The sequence below is a fragment of the Carassius gibelio genome, chromosome A8 (assembly GCF_023724105.1).
Source record: "Carassius gibelio isolate Cgi1373 ecotype wild population from Czech Republic chromosome A8, carGib1.2-hapl.c, whole genome shotgun sequence".
Taxonomy (NCBI): Eukaryota; Metazoa; Chordata; class Actinopteri; order Cypriniformes; family Cyprinidae; genus Carassius; species Carassius gibelio.
In genome coordinates, this window is record NC_068378.1 from 23973505 (window position 1) to 23993436 (window position 19932).

The 19932-nt window shown below is 34.9% G+C and overlaps 1 protein-coding gene across 2 annotated transcripts in view; it reads right to left on the bottom strand.

Annotated features, from left to right (window-relative positions):
• Window positions 1-16684, bottom strand: part of LOC128018950 (metabotropic glutamate receptor 6-like) — a 42714-nt gene extending 26030 nt beyond the window's left edge. The window contains exons 1-3 of one of the 2 annotated variants that reach the window (XM_052604852.1): window positions 16104-16684; window positions 958-1174; window positions 550-685 (exon numbers count right to left, since the gene is read on the bottom strand). In XM_052604852.1, coding sequence (XP_052460812.1) covers window positions 550-685; window positions 958-1174; window positions 16104-16658 — 908 coding nt within the window. In that variant the 5' untranslated portion in view covers window positions 16659-16684. Of the gene's footprint in view, window positions 1-549; window positions 686-957; window positions 1175-13710; window positions 13919-16103 lie in introns of those variants that run through there. The other variant, XM_052604853.1, reaches the window with a different exon arrangement.
• Window positions 16685-19932: the final 3248 nt, after the last annotated feature.

Below are 19932 nucleotides of genomic sequence, written 5' to 3' on the forward strand. Positions count from 1 at the left end.
TCCAATGGGTTGTTAACATTGCTTTAAGTTGAAATAAAAAATAATAATAATACTTATAATAGTAATAATAATAAATGCATGTGCATTCATGCAATTAAAATTTAATTCTAGCAGACAAACTTTGTTAGCTGAAAGTTTAAAAGCAGAAACATAAAGCACTTGAATTCATATGAATTATTCAGTAAGTACACAAAATCTTCATTCTGAGAATGGTGCATGTTCGTTTGTAAAATGTTTTGGCTCATTTGATGATGATTTAAGTGACATTCCATGGAATTCCTCAGTTTTCTATAAAAAATTAACATGCTTAAATTGTTAATTTAAAAAATTACACTTTTAAAATACCTTTTTTGTGTGTGTCAAACAACAGGTAAGCAGTTGAAGTTAACACTCATTTCTGCCTCCATAAATTTGCACAAGGCGTTCAAATGTAATCAACAGCGTGCAGCAGATGCAGCTGATAGAGTTGAACTTGTATTTAACCCACAATGTTATAAGGCTTAAAAGGCCTTGCTGATCAAATGTACATTAAGCATATCATTCACTTACTTGATGTCGTCCTCATGGGCGAAGATGATGACTCCTCGAGCGTTGGGGGTCTCCATTAGTCTCTTAATGATCTTGTCAAACTCTCCTGGTTTGGGCTCTCGTGGGATCTTCAAGGACTGAGCGATGCACAGACCTCCTTTGTCACAGAGAGAGAGAGAGAGATGGACACCGATGCTGAAATTTCTCTCTTCTAAAATGTGACTCACTTTCTATTTATATTAATGAATTTCTGGCAGCAGATGGGTACAAATGCATGCAGCTGTCTCTGTCATGCTCCTCTTTGTAACTTTTTGAAAGCATATTAATGGAAAGCCCAATCTGGATCATTCTATATGTGTCAGTGTCTTTTAAATCCATAGACTATCAGCGAACAGAATGCAAAGCCTGATGACTGTACGGATACTATACCTGCCTCTCGAGAGATCTGAACGAAGGCATCTACTCCGCTTTCACCATAATTCCCCTCTGACGCTAATGTGGACACATAGTTCCAGCCCAGCGCCTTCACAATGTCCACCATAGCTTGGGCCTGATATGAGTCTGGTGGTACCACTCGAGAGAAGAAGTCGTAGCGGTTATTGTCGCTCAGCTCTGGTGCTGTGGAGGCGTAGCTGATCTGAGGGATCTGAAAGAAAAAAGAAAAGAGAGAGATTTACAGGCCTGTTCAAACCGAGTACGATAACTATAGAGTTAACTATAAAGATAACGATATTAGCGTCCACACCAGGAAACTATATAGTCTGTTTATTCTAAGAGCATGTGCTTCTGACTCATTAAATTCTCGAGCTCATTAAGCAAGATTGATTCTGATTGGCTGTCAATGTTTTTATGGTTCATCAGAAACAAAAATAGTTCTGAAAGCGATTCCAATGATATCGTTTCTCTGTGCCTTTATTGTTATAGTGTGGACTCTGCTATTCTTTAATATTGAGAACGATTTTAGAACTTTATCTTTATCGTTATCTTTATAGCTATCGTCCTTGAACGGCCTTTAGTCTGTTTGGTCTTGCTAACATCCCAGGAAAACTGTTTCACTACAAAAAAGAAATAAATTAAAATATTTATTAATTTAAGTTTTTTTGTCTTGGTTTCCAGAAGAAATATTTACTAAATCCTTGAAAAAATGTATTCATATGGGAAGATTGTAAAATGCATATTCAAGTATATTCAATTTTTTTCAAGTACATTTTATTTTCAAAAATTTTAATACAGTAGAATAAGATTTATAGTTTTTTTTATTATTATTAAAAAGATGTACCTTTTAAAAATTTGTGGACAATAAAAAGTATTTGATAGTCTCTAATGCTAACTAAGTCTTCATGTATTTGATTAAAAACACAGTAAAAAAATCATAATGTGAAATATTATTGCAATTTAAAATAACTGTTTTCTATTTGAATATATTTTAAAATATAATTTATTCATGTGACGTGAAACTGAATTTTCAGCAACATTACTCCAGTCTTCAGTGTCACATGATCCTTCAGAAATCATTCTAATATGCTGATCTGCTAAAAAAGTACTGGTGCCAAACTTTTAAACAGTAGGCTAGTACAAATATTTGCTGAAAATACATTTTATTATCTTACACAATTACATTTCTCTAGGATTTATCTTGTTTTAAAGACGTTACATATTTTGCATTGAAAAGATTTTTTATTTTTTTAAAGCCTGAAATGTACATTTTACCAGCTTACATTTAAAAAACACACAATCATCAATAAATGATGACAAAAACTGCATCATAAAAACGCTCCTTTGCTTCAAATGAGTGTTAGCATGCTTCAAACTTTCATAGAGCACTTAAGCTTTGACAACAAAATGTGGTAGTGAATTATGTGTGCCATTACATCTTTTGTCTGGAGCAAATGCAGATGGCTGCCATTTGTTTCATCATGATTTGTCGTTTGGCCTCAAATACCATTCACCCAGTGACTGACAAACTTGAGCAGTGATCATGTCTCGTCATCTAATACGCAGAAGGTAAGCGAGGTCTCGGCATGTGGGTGAGCAGTAAGGGACGTCCTTACAACAGGTAAATGAATGAACAAACTGTTTGACAGATTATCCATGAGGATAAGAGAGGTTTTAGTTAAATTAAGTTAAGCACAGGAGGAGAGATACAGAGATTAGGAAGGGGGAAGAAAATAATTAATTTAACGCTGATTATGTGTGGCGTCCCCCGCCAGTGAGACTTTAATCCAGCATTTCAAAATCCTGCACGATTCAGGTGTCTAAAAAATCTGACACACCCAATTCAGGTCATGGAGCACTCTACTGATGAACTGATGAAATAAATCAGGTGTGTTAGATCAGGGTTTCACAAAGTGGGGTTCGCCAACCCTTGGTGGTTCGTGAGGGAATTGCAGGGTGTTCGTGAGTTGGTGTATATGGTATGCCCACGAGTAAATACCATTACGAATTAATAATAAAAAATAAATAATAATAATAATAATTAAAAGAATAATTGCAAAGAAATGTTACAGGCTTATACCAATATTAATGTAAAATCTTAAATGTACAAAAATAATTATCTTTTTGGGAAATCCTGTATTATAAAAATCTTTTGGGAAAAAAGTAATTACATTGTAAATTACAGTAATATGAATTTTTATGATTTGTTGAGAGTAATAAGAACAATAGCTTCGTAAATATTACTAATACTTTAAAACTGATAAAAAAATAAATGTTTTTTTTTTTAAGTTAAACAAGCAAACATGGCATTAAAAAATGTAAATATTTACTTAAAATCTCAGTATTAGATAATGGACCTTTATAAAAAAGTACTGTGACAGAAAGTACCATGGTACTATTGACACAGATTTCACGTTTTGATTTGATATTGATTCATTTGGAAATATTTAAGGTACATGGCAATTTTTGGTGAAATATTATTATAATTAATAATAAATAAATTAACTGTTTTCTATTTTAATTAGCTTTATTAAAAAAAACGTATTTATTCCTGTGATGACAAAGCTGAATGTTCAGTACCATTAATCCAGATTTCAGTTATCTTTCAGAAACAGTAAAAAAGAAAAAAAAAATCTATAAAGGGTTCAAAAGAACCGTGTTTATAAAATGTCTTCAGTTTCACTTTTGGTTGATTTAACGCATCAGCGCTTCAATCTGTTGTTGAAATATGATCAAATAAATAGTTGACATAAAAATTTCAAAACAGATTTAAATAATTAACAGGAAAATAATTATGAATCTAGCATAATATATAATCTAAACATCTGTAAAAATAGGGCATAATGTAAAATACCAAACAGTCAGATTCTGTCCTAACACAACTGATTCTCAGAATTAATAGTGTAATATTCTGCACTAATTTATCATGACTCCATAACAGAAATGTTTAGTACCTCTTGACACGATCCAAATCCAACCTTTTAATTACACCTCACTAAAGCCCTAATCTCTGTTACATGCATGTAGTATATGTGTATTTGTATTTATGGGTGAATGCTTACGTTTGTCCATGCTTGTCCAACTGTGGGCCTTGTGCATGAAAATTCACAAAGAAAATCAGTCCTTGATATGATCGGTTTTAAAACAATGTCATGTTTAACATCCCAGTTTTTTCTAGGTAGCAATGAAATTAAATGGAATTCTGATTAGGCGTTCTGCTTCTTAGATGTTTCTATTGAGAAATAAAAAAACTATCTCATGTACCTCCTCTCGAATTACAGAAGATCTTTCAATTCTTGCTTGAACTTGCCAAAACAACAAAATTTGCAATTGCAAAGTCGGAGATATCAATATTAACTAATTTCCCATTCAATTCTTCCAAGACAAAAAATGATCTGAGCTGCACTCCACATTCAATTTATAGCTCTGAAACATCTGAAACATTCAATTTATTCATTCAGCAGATGCTTCTATCCAAAGTGACATGCAAATGAGGAACATCACAAGCTATTTGTCATAAGAGCTAACAATATTCATAGTACAGAAAGTTTGTTAAATTTGGCAAATTACAAGCTATGTAGAAAAGAAGAAACAAACTGGATCCTTCAATGAAACACAAAGAACACTCATACGTTTCCAGAGCTATGAAAACACAACCTCTGAGCAATAAAAGTGTCCTCCGGGAGTTGATCTCTTGTCTGTCAACAACAAATCAATCCATCATGATGTCGCCACTGGTCTCCCTCAAATGACCCAAACACAGTTCACATAAACCTTGAGTCGACTCTTGCGTACCCCTTGCTGAAAACGCATTTATGAATCATTGGTTATAGCCTAGAGATGCAATTTTCTTGATTAATTAGATGCAGCACTTAATTAGAAGCTTTGAGCCAAGACTTCTGCTTCCCAGACAAACATTTGATAAAGGAATCGCTCAGCATATTTATCAAAAACTTCACTTTTCACATATTTCTTTCTTAAACTACCAGCTTGTGAAGTTTACAAATCACTACATATGATATTTAAAGTTTAAAAGTTGTTTCATGGTTAATTAGACCTTGACTAAATTCATTGATATAAATAATCTTATAAATAGCCTGACATTGTTTTATGATAAATGCCCTCCTGGAAATATCTTAATAGTGTTTGCCAGCTATTGCTAATTAAGTGACTGGACATACAGTTTTAGCTAAGTGGATGATTAAACAGGAAGAAAAAAATCACATAGACTGAAAGAAAAAAGACATATTTAATATATATATATATTTAATTTGCTCAAGGGCACATCAGTCATGGTTTCAGCAGGCACATCAGCAGGGCCAAGACTCAAACCTTTGGGTTAGGAGTCAAACTCGCTAACCACTAGGCCACAACTTCCCAACATAACTCAGAAAAGGTAAAACTACTTATAAACTTCTCCACACAATCTTCCTCAGGGTCCGGTCACCTCTTCTCGTTGTGCAGCGTTTTTTGCCACACTTTTTCCTTCCCACAGACTTCCCACTGAGGTGCCTTGATACAGCACTCTGGGAACAGCCTATTCGTTCAGAAATTCTTTCTGTGTCTTACCCTCTCGCTTGAGGGTGTCAATGATGGCCTTCTGGACAGCAGTCAGGTCGGCAGTCTTACCCATGATTGCAGTTTTGAGTAATGAACCAGGTTGGGAGTTTTTAAAAGCCTTAGGAATCTTTTGCAGGTTTTTAGAGTTAATTAGTTGATTCAGATGATTAGGTTAATAGCTCGTTTAGAGAACCTTTTCATGATATGCAAATTTTTTGAGATAGGAATTTTGGGTTTTCATGAGCTGTATGCCAAAATCATCAGTATTAAAACTATAAAAGACCTGAAATATTTCAGTTGGTGTGCAATGAATCTAAAATATATGAAAGTTTAATTTTTATCATTACATTATGGAAAATAATGAACTTTTATCACAATATGCACATTTTTTGAGAAGGACCTGTACATACTGTATACAGTATATATTTGATCACTGAAAATAACTAAAAACTAAAACATATTTTTACAAAGCACTTTTAAGTCTTTTGAATTCAAACATAACCTCAATATTTGGACAAAGTCATTCTGTGCCCTGGATAGACCTTGTTTTGAAGGTCCTGCTTTAGCATGACTCAATACTGATGGTTATACATCTCTCTTCTGATAGAAGGAAGCAGAATGAGACATCCAGAGTTAAATGCAGAGCACAAATTCCGAGTATGGGACGCCATACTTGATTACACGTCACTTTCACTTTAACTTAGTGAGAAGTCTAAACTATAAACTATCTTTCTTTAACCATGTTTTTTGTGTATTGTGCATGCTAAACAACTAATTTAAGGGTGATTTCATGCAAGTAGATCTGCCTATAAGTAGGACAGACCAATGGACTTTACACTGGCAAGTGAAAATTGTACTGCTGACAGCCTGATAATTAAGCGTCTCTATGCATAATAATAGCAACTGACACAAGAAAAAGTTCACACAAAAGCATTCCCTATAGTACAAAAAAGAAAAGTCAAGATTTTCTCACTTGAATTAACTGCCACAGACATCAGTGCAATTACTGACCATTTACCTCACAATAACGACAATTAGAGGAAACTCTGGCAGCCAAGGTGCCTGTGGAAACTCTGTTCCTTTAAAATGACTAATGCAATGATTATTTATTCACAAAGACACCTGTAGAAATCTTAAACCAAAATAGAATCCCTCCATTGACCCATTGCATGCGATTTCTAAATGATTAATTCTCAAACATGCGACTCACAAAGTGTTTTGGTCCTGAAAACTGTTACTGTCAAAAATTTGTTCAGCTTTCTCTTTCCTTTCTTTAGCAATTTCTTTTACAGTTTCAGTTTTAGTTGGTCCTCTAATTTTGCAGCTAAGAGCAACTGATGTGCTTTCTAGACCCCCAGACTCTGTTTAATGACTCAGGGCGAAGACAGAGTAATTAAGGCCAGAAAGACACTCACACAACTATGTGAACACAATAGCTTCTACATACGCAAGCTCAATTTTACGTGACAGAAGACAATTCATGCCAAGATGCAAGCATTGCTGCAAGGGGTGCCATACTGTGCATCAAACAAGTGAATGGGTGCCGTCTGGCCAAAATACAGTCTATAATCCATAATAACTCTTCCTTCAGAGAAAAAATCCAACCCCTTGTTGTCCTCTCACATCAAAATCCACTGACTTTATAACTGTTTTAGACTGTTTTGCTTGTAGATTGCATTTGATCTTTGCATTTTTCTCTCCTGATTCAGACGCAATACCTGGAGAAAGCAACATTATAGAATCATATTTTAGCCAAAAGCATGGCTTAAAGCTAAAAACGTCTTAATGAGTGAATTGTTTCTTAAAAGCATGCAAATTTTCACTTTACAAAATGTTTATTGATGGACTGGAGTTGTGTGATTAGTTGATTATTGTGATGTTTTTGTCAGCTGTTTAAACCGCCAGCAGGCACACAACATCATAAGAAGTTGATATTTGATTATATTTCGGTTTTGACATCGGGAGACCAATACTCAGTGTCAGTTCAACATCTAATGTCAATGTTAATTAAAAAAAATTAAAAAATACTATTGAGGCAACACTGAGAATGCAACTCCTTGTCCGGGTTATTAAATCTCACTGACACTACACTGTTAAAAATGTTGTAGTTGCAAATATAACGAAGATTATTGGAGTATGCTTTACACAAAAAATACTATTTCAGTTTCTCTACTTAAAAATTTCATGATTAATTGAATGTGTTACCTGCTAGTAACTGTCTTTGAAATGTTCTAATAATTGCTGAGTGGAAACTGTTTCTACAGCATTATATATATATATATATATATATATATATATATATATATATATATATATATATATAGTTAAACAACAAACAATATACAGTTTATGTATATATATATATATATATATATATATATATATATATATATACACATATATATATGTATATATATACATATATATATATATATATATATATATATATATATATATACATATATATATATACATATATATATATATATACATATATATATGTGTATATATATATTAGGGGTGTAACGGTTCACAAAATTCACGGTTCGGTTCGATACGATACACTGATGTCACGGTTCGGTTCGGTTCGGTTCGATACGTTTTAGATACAGCAAAATGTAAAAACATCTCAACTTTTCAGAATGCCGCAAGCGCACCGCGGGTCATGTGACAAGAACTAACCAATCAGCTTCATCCTTTCCCGTAACAACGTTGAGAGCTCAGCCAAGATGAAGGATCAGCTGATCATAGTTGTATATGGATTGCAATTTTGAAATAAATTTAGTAGCAGAGCTACTGCAAGCGATTTTTAGAGCTGCAAATCCATTTATCCTTCGCTGAAATTTCCGCGTCTCATGGAGAGAGCACGTCATTGTTGCTTAGCAAAGACAGACGCCTCATGAGCGCTTCTGCCCAAGCGCTTTGGAAAGGAGGAGAAAGACGCGCTTAGCGTTTTCCATGCGTTTTTAGGCACGATATGTGAACGGCCCCTAAGGCGCTCGCTCACTCAGCACGCGCTGATGCTCGTTGCAAAATGTCGAATGCCTTTAACAGACCAGAAATATAAGATCCTAAAATAACCAACAGGTCTGGTGTTTGGGTTGGATTCCCTGTAAGCTATAGTTTCTAAATGCTGCAGGGATAGTTTGCTGCGTGCATGTTTCTCCTTTTTTTCGTCTTTTCCCAGATAGTACTGACGCATATATCCCAGATATTCCCGCTGGTGTTTTTTTTTTTTTTTTTTATTCCCGCTGGTGTACCCTGTCATGTTGCAGATGCGACATACCGTTGTTTTTTTATCCACCACTCTCTTGCCATCACCATTATAGCTTAAAGGGAATCCAAAGTGCACCCAAACACCAGACCTGTTGGTTATTGGAGGATCTTCTCATTTCTAGTCTGTTAAACGCATTGGCTATTTTGCAACGAGCCTTCAGCGCGTACTACATAAACATATAAGATGGTGTTTTTTTCTTCTTCGGGAGTGTCATGGGCGTTGCCTGTTACGTTGTTTGGGTTATTGGGCTACCTTGTTGAACGCATATCATTATATTTCTCTCTCTCTCTTTTTTTTTTTTTTTCAAATATAATTAATTACTCCAACGAACCGTTCGGTATACATAATGCGTACCGCGTACCGAACCGAAAGCGTCGTACCGAACGGTTCAATACGAATACGCGTATCGTTACACCCCTAATATATATATATATATATATATATATATATACATATACTGTATATTGTTTGTTGTTTACCTGAAATAAAATAAATATGTGAAATTAAAAAAAACTTAAACTTGTTTATTTCAGCTAGTTGTCAATTAAATATTTATAACTGAATTTAACTTGATGTATTAAAATAGATGAAAATAAAATAAAATTATTAAAAACTAGTCTATTTTAAATTTTAAAAAAAAAATGACAAAAACAGCTAATTTACTTACATTTTAACAAAAATTACAATTAAAATAGAAAATCTAAACAAATTTAAACTATCAATAAAACTATTAATCATACTGAAATAACCCTGGTACTTGCATTGCATTATGAAATGTGGTCCGATCGCATTCTGGAACGCAAGAACGCATGCAGTTGCACAGCTAAAAGCATCTGCATAGAGAATCTTTCAGACTTAAGTTGTTTCCATTAGAATATTTTCACATGCAATCTTAGTAAAACCACCATTTTAGAGATTTCGCTATGAATTCAGTAAGATATATATATATAAAAAAATACTACACTTTAAATAATTTGTGATGAGTTTTACACATACTAAAAATGCATCTCAAGGGAGTTCAGGAATCCACCAAAAAAAGTCCTGCAATATTAATTATGTTCGAATTTCCTATTAGCCGAATTTTCCTTATTGATTCACCTAATTAGGCATGAGATATAAAGAAACACCTTTGTAAAAAACAACACACTCATGTTGAGTTTGTCCCACAAACAATACATTTCTCTGTTTTATTACCTCATCTGACTGTTTTGGCAAGAGGCAATCAAACTCCTGTTCTACACGCATCTAAATCCTCTCCATAAACAAAGAGACAGTGAACGATCTCTGCAGAGTGTTATGCCACATAAAGATGAGCCTTTAAAAATGGAGTACCTGAAGCTGTTTCATGAGCCAGAGCACCAAGTCTTATCATTAAAAAAACATGCGGTTTGCTACTGTGTCTCCATCCAGTGAGAACGGCCACAGAGACCACATTTACAATTATGCTGAAGTGCTGATTTTTACTCTGGTTCATGCGGTCTGTCGGGGCTTATCGCTTTCACCGGAAGGTCTGTGACTGCTCTGTCATCCAAATGAGAGAGTGTGTGTGTGTATATGTGTGTGTGTCTTTGAGTGTATCAGAAAGATGTCAGAGCGACTCAGAGAAATACATGAGCTCTGTGTGTATGTACATGTATGACTACCAGTGTGCTCTGTTTCTAAAAAGGTGCACCGAAGGTCTGTGGATGCTCATAGGTGTGTCATCCCTGTCTGTAAAGCAGGAAGGACGTGCCGTCTTTCAAGTGAGTGTCTGACAAGGAGAGTCATTACCACGGGGTGAAATAAAATCTCATTTAACTCGCCCTGACTGTGGAAAGCATGAGATTTGGACCCTCTTGTGACTCTCGAATCAAGAAACGCAGCTAAAAATACAGAACTGAAAACACACACTGCATTCAAACTCACAAACTATCTGTCCTAAACAGTATGTGAGATCAGAATTAGCACATCACAAATTATAGTTCATTGAACAGCGCGCCAAATATGTCTGGATGGATTTCGAAGTGTGTATTATTACTTAGTGCATTAATTTTTTTTTAAAGGTATATTAGGTATAAACCTAATAATTAAGTCATTTTAATTAATATGAAACTTTAAGGTTTCAAATTAATTTAATGTTTAACCTAAATGTTGACTTTAAAGGGATAGTTCACCAAAAAACTACATTTGTCATAATTAGCTAACCTTTGCATCGTTCCAAACTGGCAGAAAACACAAAATAAAAGTCTCTCTCTCTCTCTCTCTCTCTCTCTTCTCTCTCTCTGTCTGTCTCTCTCATTCCCTCTGCTACTTTTTTCTGTATTTGTCTAATCAGTCAGTGGGGACCAGTATTGTTTTGACCCCAATGTTCTCCATAATATCTTATTTTGCATGACATGAAGATTTCTGGGTGAACTATACCTTTAGATAATGAATTTAGAGAGATGTTAACATTTTATTGGCATTTTTATAATGTGGTAGTATATTTAAATATAGGCATACTGGCTATTTTTGAAATGCATTATACAAAATTAAAAACTCTATAGACTAGTTATTCATATGTACCTTTAAGGTGCTAATATTCACATTTTAGGGGTTAATAAAATACCAGATCAGTGATTGCTTTTGTACTTTTTTTCTGAGAGTATGCAAGTATACTACTGCAATCATAGTAAGCATCTCACTACAGTAAATACTAAAAAGCACATATTTTACAATCATCAGTGAAGTCCATATTTTCAGTGCATCCACCGATTCATTTCTGACATAAAGTGCTTGAATAAACATAAAGACTGTCCACAAACGACAGGTGTCACAGACATCAAAGAAATTTCCTGAACTCAAGCACTGTCCTCGCAATCCGTCTCATGATATTTTCATCATGTTTCTGACACATCAAACACATCTTACTGATCGACTGTGTAAAACTTTCAGCGAAACAACAGGCTTTTTCATATGCAAAACATGGGCTAAATGGCTGTTTGAGACTGTCCCAAGCATATTTAAACAACAAAATAATGATGAATGGAAAGAGGTGGCTGTCGAACCTTTGTCCATGCTTCAGCGAGCAATCTGTAGACTGGAATATTCACTTGCGCTCATCATACAGACACAAAAAGGTCTGGTTAATAAAGATCCACTGTACCAGTGCTTCTGTTCCTCATTCGTTTCAGACCTTATTCCGCTTGTGTTTTATTAGAGGGTTGGCTACATACAGCTGTCCCCACAGACACAGACCTTTCTGTCATTTACAACTGCACAATGGGATAACTTCCTGTGAAATTGAAATTCCCTTCACAGGTTTTGTGTTTTTTAAAAGAAATTTGAATTTCAATCCATTTGGAAAAATTCAATAGAGAAATGTGACACTGTGAGCTGATCTGTATGCTAATCATGTAGTGGTACCATGGTACTGTGATGGAATTATAGAGTTAAACCATTATACTTACTGGTACTGCAATCATATTCAAGACAGCCGAACCCCTGAGATGTCAAATATTTACTTCAAATACACCTTGAGATTTTAAGTACATATTTTAAGAATCTAACTTCACATTTGTACCTACACAATTTTTATCATTATAAGTGGTGGCAGTATTATTTTTCATTGTAATTATAAAAAAAAGACAACAGAAATATATAACTGTGGTAAATAAAATAAATTATCTTTTTTAATAATAATAAAATATTATTTAATAATTATAATAACAAAATGCAACAGACTAGTTATTTAATTAAATTGAACAATCGCAAGATTATCATGCAGTCTGATTTATTTATTTTAATTTTGCATTCAATATAATTCATTACTACCTTTTCATCAACTCACAGACCCTCTGGAGTTCCCTCACATACTTCGAAGAAAAAAATGTGTCCGAAAACTACATGTCATTGCCATAACTACACCATATCATGGTGTAACAACTGTGATTTTTCTGGTTTGAAGGCATAACATTGTTTAATACACAGTTATATATTTTAATATACAACGACGCCTTTGATATTTTGTCTTCACCAGCTTATGGGATCACCTAAAATGTGTAAATATAGATTTGACAAGGGCAGAAATCAACTGAGGGGCTTAGCAATGTCCCTGTTAATGAGATTACCACATTTCCATAACGACTCTGAACTAGAAAATGCTGGATTTCCAATAAATACAATAAAGCTGTAATGTTTCATTGATAAATCACAAAGAAACATGCGAGGCTTCAGCATTCATGCAATCATTTTAATCTGACATCATCCTCTCCTAAAATTCCTTTGGTGAAATTAAAATAGACAAAACGGGTCCATTTTTAAGCACCTCAAGTGTATAGAGCTGTAACGTGAATGTAGAGAGCAGCTCAGATCATTCACAGAAATGGTTTAGATTGAATCTGTGATTGCAAACTAAGCAGAAGTGCTCTCCGCTGCTTCATAGAAGAATCGAATGGGATATTAACATGATCTTGGATTTTCTTTCCCGCGAGTCTCTCTTGAACACTGTTTTGTCAAAGCAATTCTATGAAGATCAATCAGCGATCATCGCAGCCTTTGTTCGCAAAATGAAGTAAGGGCTCTTTACAGCTCAATAATGCACCACAGATGGGCTAAGGGAGCTCAAATTGTATTATGACATACAATCAGCTTCTCTTGGAGTCTTAACCAGTGTTCACTGAAGCGTAGACGACATATAGAAGCCCTCTGACTCTGTTGTCTTGTTCCATTAGAGAACAGCTAAAAAAAGCTTTATTAGTCTGTCACTCGGTCGACTCGCATAAAGTCAATTTCCCTTTTCACCTTACAAAAGAGAAAAAAATCATCTGTACATGTTCTCAGAACAATATGTTTAAAACATATTTTAAACATAAGAACCATGTAGGATGGGATCTGAGTCCTGTTGAACCCGAGGAAATAGGGAACAAGATATACTTCACAAAAACACTTACACTAGGGGAGCAAATCACACCATTCGTCACAGAGATTCCCTCGTTCCCAGGCAGGGTGTTCATGCCATGTGTTCTCAGACAAGCCTAATATTGTAATATATGAGCCATTAAGTATGATCCTCTTAGGACAAAGTGTTTCAGAAAGAATAAAGAATAGTTGTTCACACTTGTTTAAACCTCCTCCAGCTTTTGTTTGATTAAAGGAAAAATGTGCATGGGTTTTGTGCTGTGGGTAGAAGTCTGATCATAAATGCTTGTGGTTGCCAAAAAAAACTGCTGATTACACAAATGTGCTCTCCTATCTTCGTCCAAATTGAGCTTGATCCAACAATGATGTACTCGCCAGTTTTTCAGATAAGCAAATTGGACATTAAATTGGACACAAGTTCACCCATGCATAGGCAAGATTTACTTACTGGAAATGTTTAACATTTCTTATTAGGCTGAGATGATAAGAGATCATCGGGGGATAAACCTTTGGAATATTAAGGTTCTTACAGTTTTTGAAAGATGCACCAAAGCTGTATTTATTTGGTCAGAAATACAGTAAAAACAATAATATTGTAAAATATATTAGTACAATTTTAAAAATCGATTTAATATATTTTAGGATATAATTTATTCCTGTGATGGGAAAACTGATAAAAAATAAATAAATAAATACTAAGAAGAAATGTTTCTTGATATTAGATTTAGCATATTAGCATATTAGATTGATTTCTGAAGGCTAATATTACACTGAAGACTGGCGTAATGATGCTGAAAATTCAGCTTTGCATCACAGGAATAAATTATATTTTCAAATATGTTCAAATAGAAAACAGTTCATCAACATTGTAAAAATGTGTATTTGTGTATTTTTGATCAAACTAATGCAGCCTTAATGCAGCATTAGAGACTTCTTTCATAAAAACATTAGAAAGCTTAATTATTCCAAACCTGTGAGCGCCTCTGTAAGGACAACATTTTTAACATAACAAGTAGGTGCCACAATAAAGTCAGAGTAAAGTTAGATCAAAGATGCAAAATAAAACAGCACAGTGTTTTAAAGCTCTGCATGTTTGGATGAAGATCACTAAATGTGATTGCTGCTCAAAGTGAATATGATATGCATTGATCATTTCCACCATGGCAAGCAATGAGTGAGGTTGGCATTTCGAGATGCAGATGAAACACGTGGAGCTTTGTAACACCTGGCCAGTGTTCATGTGATCCAGTTCCACAAGCACAGAATGCAGTATGAATGAACGATTTGTGCATTGAAAGTTTGGTAAAAGAACTGCAGAGAATGAGAATCCACAGCTGTAGGGAATAAAAATCAGCCTAAATGCTTGCTGGATTTAGGACAGAGCAGAACTAATATTCAAAAGCCTATGGGATAGCAGAGAGCTAAATGATTAGCTGCTCTCTCTAATCCTGCTTGTCAATTAACAGCAGAACCTGATTTTACCAAGTGAGACATGTTCCTGGGACAACATCGTTGTTGACCCTGGAACAACAGTGTGATTAACCAATCAGATTTGAAGAACCAGTTTTTAGATTTTGTGAAGTTTACGCTTAAAATCAGTGTTTGGTGCTTGTACATCAGTGTCATTCATCTATCATTTCCTCTGATTTTAGGGATTACTCATGGTTAAGGTTAGGTTTAGGTGTAGGGATATGGTTAAGAATATATTTTTGGAGTAAAATGTTGTTCCAGGGTCAACAAAATATGTTGACCTAGGAACACATCGAACTTGGCAAAATCAGGACGTGCCAATTAACACGAGGTCCTGGCCCATAGGCATCGAGATCCTGTCCATTTTAAAGCAGATTTTCTGGTATGGTGGGGCAAATACAGGGCTAAGGGTAAGAATAAAAACTAGAGGTTCAGTGTGAAAATCACACAATCAGACATAGTCCTAAAACTACCAAGTGAAATGACATGTTGATTTAACTTCGAATTAAAATGGCTGATTTGCTGTTGTTCCATGAATCCCAGAGTGTATTTACAAAACCAACAAGGATGTTGGAAATACACATACTGTATATACAAGGGCTGTGTCCTTCAGAACTGTATTAAGAATACCTTTTATAATACAAATCCATTCCCGAATTTGAAATGAGGTAGCAAACATGATACAGAACTGCAATTCAAGATTGAATGTAAGGTAAGTACCATAAAAAGACATTCACAGAAATTCATATAACTATTTTTGTGAATGACAAAATGGTAGATAGATAGAATGATAGATGGTAGAACAAATGCCTGACAAATGAACAATAGATACATAGATAGATAGACAGATGGGGCCAATTTTTTATTTCAGAATTTTGCACAACCCTAGTACTCACTCACTCACTCACTCACTCACTCACTCACTCACTCACAAATGTTTGAAATGATCTCTCACCTCAAACAATCGCAGGACATTGGCCACCATGATGGACACTGAGCTCCCTGACGCCCCTATCACACCCACCACGCGCTCAGGCTTGCGTATGATCGGTTGTTCGCCGTTGGAGCAGCGTATATCAGATGTGTCCTTCTGAATGAGGGCCTGGACAAATGTGAGAGACTGCTCTAGAGCGTAAGTGTCCCTGGAACACGTATCGAGGATCCGGGCCCCTAGCGTAATATTGGGCAGCAGTTCTGGGTCACTGTTGATCTGGTCCAGTGCGTACAGCATGGCCTCCATCCGGTGGATTCCTTTCTCCTTTTTTATTTCTCCACACGGGACCCCTGCGGGACCCCTGGAATGTACTGGGAAAAGGCCCCCCAAAGTGATGTCCCCCAGGATTTTGATGGAATGGGGGTGTGAGTGCTGGTGAATTGATGAACATGGGTTTAGCCACACCCACAAAATCCACAAGAGGCGTGGCCATGTGGTAGAGTAACAGTTGCTCCATCTTAAAACCCGGAACATCCCGACCTGATGGTCCAGTGAGAACAGAGGAAGATATGTCATAATGACCAGGAAACAAACACGTAGGTGTTCATCCACTATCTGAGGAACCTGTAAGAGATAAGCAAAAGTATGTACATGAAGAAGAATAAAGATGCAATTATTATCGATTATTTTATATATATATATATATATATATATATATATATATATATATATATATATATATATATATATATATATATATAAAATTCAAGAATAATACTTTTATTTAACAGTAAAACTGCAAAATTACCAAACAAATATTTAGTATTAGTTTCTGAATATCTTGTCTTAATATTTAGTCTTTATTTATTTATAGCAATTTCTATATTGCTCGGTCTTATTTCAATAAATTATTTAGCCTTAATCCTCTATATTATGCAAGTCTTGTATGTCCTTTTGACTTGGGCGAATGAATAACCACCTAGCAACCACATAGCAACACATTAAAAAATAACAAGAATACCTTAGCAACCACACAGAATCACTTCATGTCAGAAGCTTGAAAGTTTTTGTCACTTTTGCAAACCTTTGAGTTTTAACTCTGCATTCTTGCAAATTGCAATACACATTTCCTGCTGAATTCAGTGGATTCACACATTCTCATGACAATGATTCTACAATAGTGTTTTATGGAAATAGTGTTGGAACACTAAAAAACACACAAAAAAAAAAAGAATAATTTGAATTTCCAGCACTCGCTAACTATTCATGAACAGAGGATAACACATCATAAACAAACCCAGATACATTGTGCTTTAAAGAACGCAGATTTCATTCTCAAAGCATCTGCTGGGAACAGCTCTGCACTGAAACACTGTGAATGGAGAGTGATATAGCCTGGCATGTGGTGAAGCTCCGGGGAATGGAGCCCAACTGTTCTGATGTGTAGTGATTGTAAAGACCAGCTGTGGGATGAGTGGCTCTCAAGAGGGTTCAAAGGTCCATGGAAGATTGAATTTGTTCAGAAAGCAGAGAGAGAAAAGACAAACTTTAGCTAAGAATGAGAAAGACTGTAGCCAGTGTCTAAAACTTCAATACAAGAAAAGTTAACTTTGATGTCGAGAGTGTATCGAATAAGGCTGCTGTCTATAGGATGATCATACAGACACTCAGAGATGCAATGGGGGAAGACAAAGACCTGTACATTAATAAAATGATGGGATGGATCACCATGAGACTCAAGATGGTGCTTCTTCGATGATTTTCAACTGTTTTGTCCTTGTAGAAATTCTGAAAATACCTTCATCAACAGTGGACATAGGTGTCATAGATGTCATCTTCCTGAATCAACAAATGTCATTTTTGGCATGTTTCTAGTGCTATAGCATTCTGTGGAGCGAGGTTATTTAACTAAAACTAAAACCATAACAAATGAAAATGTTACTTGAAATTAAATAAATGTTAAAAGAAATATAAATAAAATATATTACAACTTTTTTTTATTTTAATTTAACTTGATGTACTAAAATAACTATAACATAAATAAAACCTATATAGATATAAAATAAACAAAAACTACTTAAAAAAGACAAAACACAATAAAATCACTGAAAAACACTGATACTCACTTTAACGAAAATTAAAAGAAAAACAGAAAATATAAAAATAAATACTGATAAAAAATATGAATAAAAACGATTTTATCTCAATGATACAAAAATAACACTGCTGTGGAAAATCTAAATTTGAGAAGAAAAAACTACTTCCTTTAACTTATCTTTTTAATGAAATTTTATAATACATATTTTTTTCTGTAGTATGAACTTCAGAAGGGTGGAGTGAACAGTAGCTTATTACCATTTAAAGAGACATGCACCAAAACCGGTGAAAAAGGTTTTTGACGAGGTAAAAAGCAACCATTTCTAATTTCTGCATCTATGGTGGTTATGGCCTTGACATACTGTATACTGTTTACAAAATAAACAATATACAGTACATACTGTGCAGCATTCAGTCAACAGTACACAAGATTTTCATTCCAAACACAAGCCATGGTTTATGTACGAGAGTGGAAGGATAAATCATTGGAGCTGCATCTGACAGCTTTCAGAACCTCTTAGTAGCGAGGCATTACATTTTGATGAAAATTTTACATCACACTCCAGAGCACATCGCTGTAGCGGTGGCATCTGCTTTTTGCTGCAGTTACTCGAAACGGCAACATCTACTCAGAGACAATTGTTCAGCAGCAACTTCTGATATCGAACGCTGCTTTTCCAGTTCCTTATGAGCCCGAATTGCATTTACAGTAAGAACTGGAGATTGAGTTTGCGTCGAATAGCCAAATCAAATCCTAGACCGTTCGCATGCTATTTTTGCCAGCTTCTCAGTCTGCTCTTCTGCATTCCCTTTAAATTCATTCAGCTAACACAAATCAGATTGAATATCTAATACTTTTCCCTTATATGATCTGGAGATGTCTGCGCTTGAGTGTATCAAAGCACCCCATTGCTATTTCTGAAATTAAAAGACATATTTAATATTGCAAACTAATTGTTTTGAAAGTGGGTTCGTTTCCTCATGACAAGTAATTTGATTCTAGGTTGGCACTAAAGTGGCAGTGGCACGAAGTCAGACGATAATCAAAGGAGACAAGCTCTTTCCTGCACTTTCTCTGGTAAATATCATTTTCATGGTGATAAAACATAATTTTACGGAAGTTCTAAGCGGCCATGCATTATAATATTTTTTCTTCTTGTTTTCTCGTTATAACGACTTAATTTTCTCGTTATCTCGACATAACGAAGTTCGTTTTCTCGTTATAACGACTTAATTTTCTCGTTTTCTCGACAAAACAAAGTTCGTTTTTTTGTTATAACGAATTAATTTTCTCTAAGAAGTTACAAAACTGCGCCAGCAGGTGGCACTATAGACCTGAATATAACTGATGCGGTGTTGTACACTGTCCACTTTACTGTACGCGGACGTTCGTTGTACTGTCTCTGGAAAAATCAACAGTGATTGATCAGCCTTTATTTATGTACAGTATTGTAGACGTCATTACCTAGGCGAAGCTAAATTTGCTGAAATATAGGCTACAGTAAGAGCGCCTGCATGGCTGTCCATCAGATGCCTGTCAAAGTTGAGTTCGTTACTATAGCAACAGTAAAACTGTCATGTCATTATAATGAGAAAAAAAACTTTCGTTATGTCGAGATAACGAGAAAAATAAGTCGTTATAACGAGAAAACGAACTTCGTTATGTCGAGATAACGAGAAAATTAAGTCGTTATAACGAGAAAACAAAAAGGAAAAAAAATTATAATGCATGGCCGCTTAGAACTTCCGTATA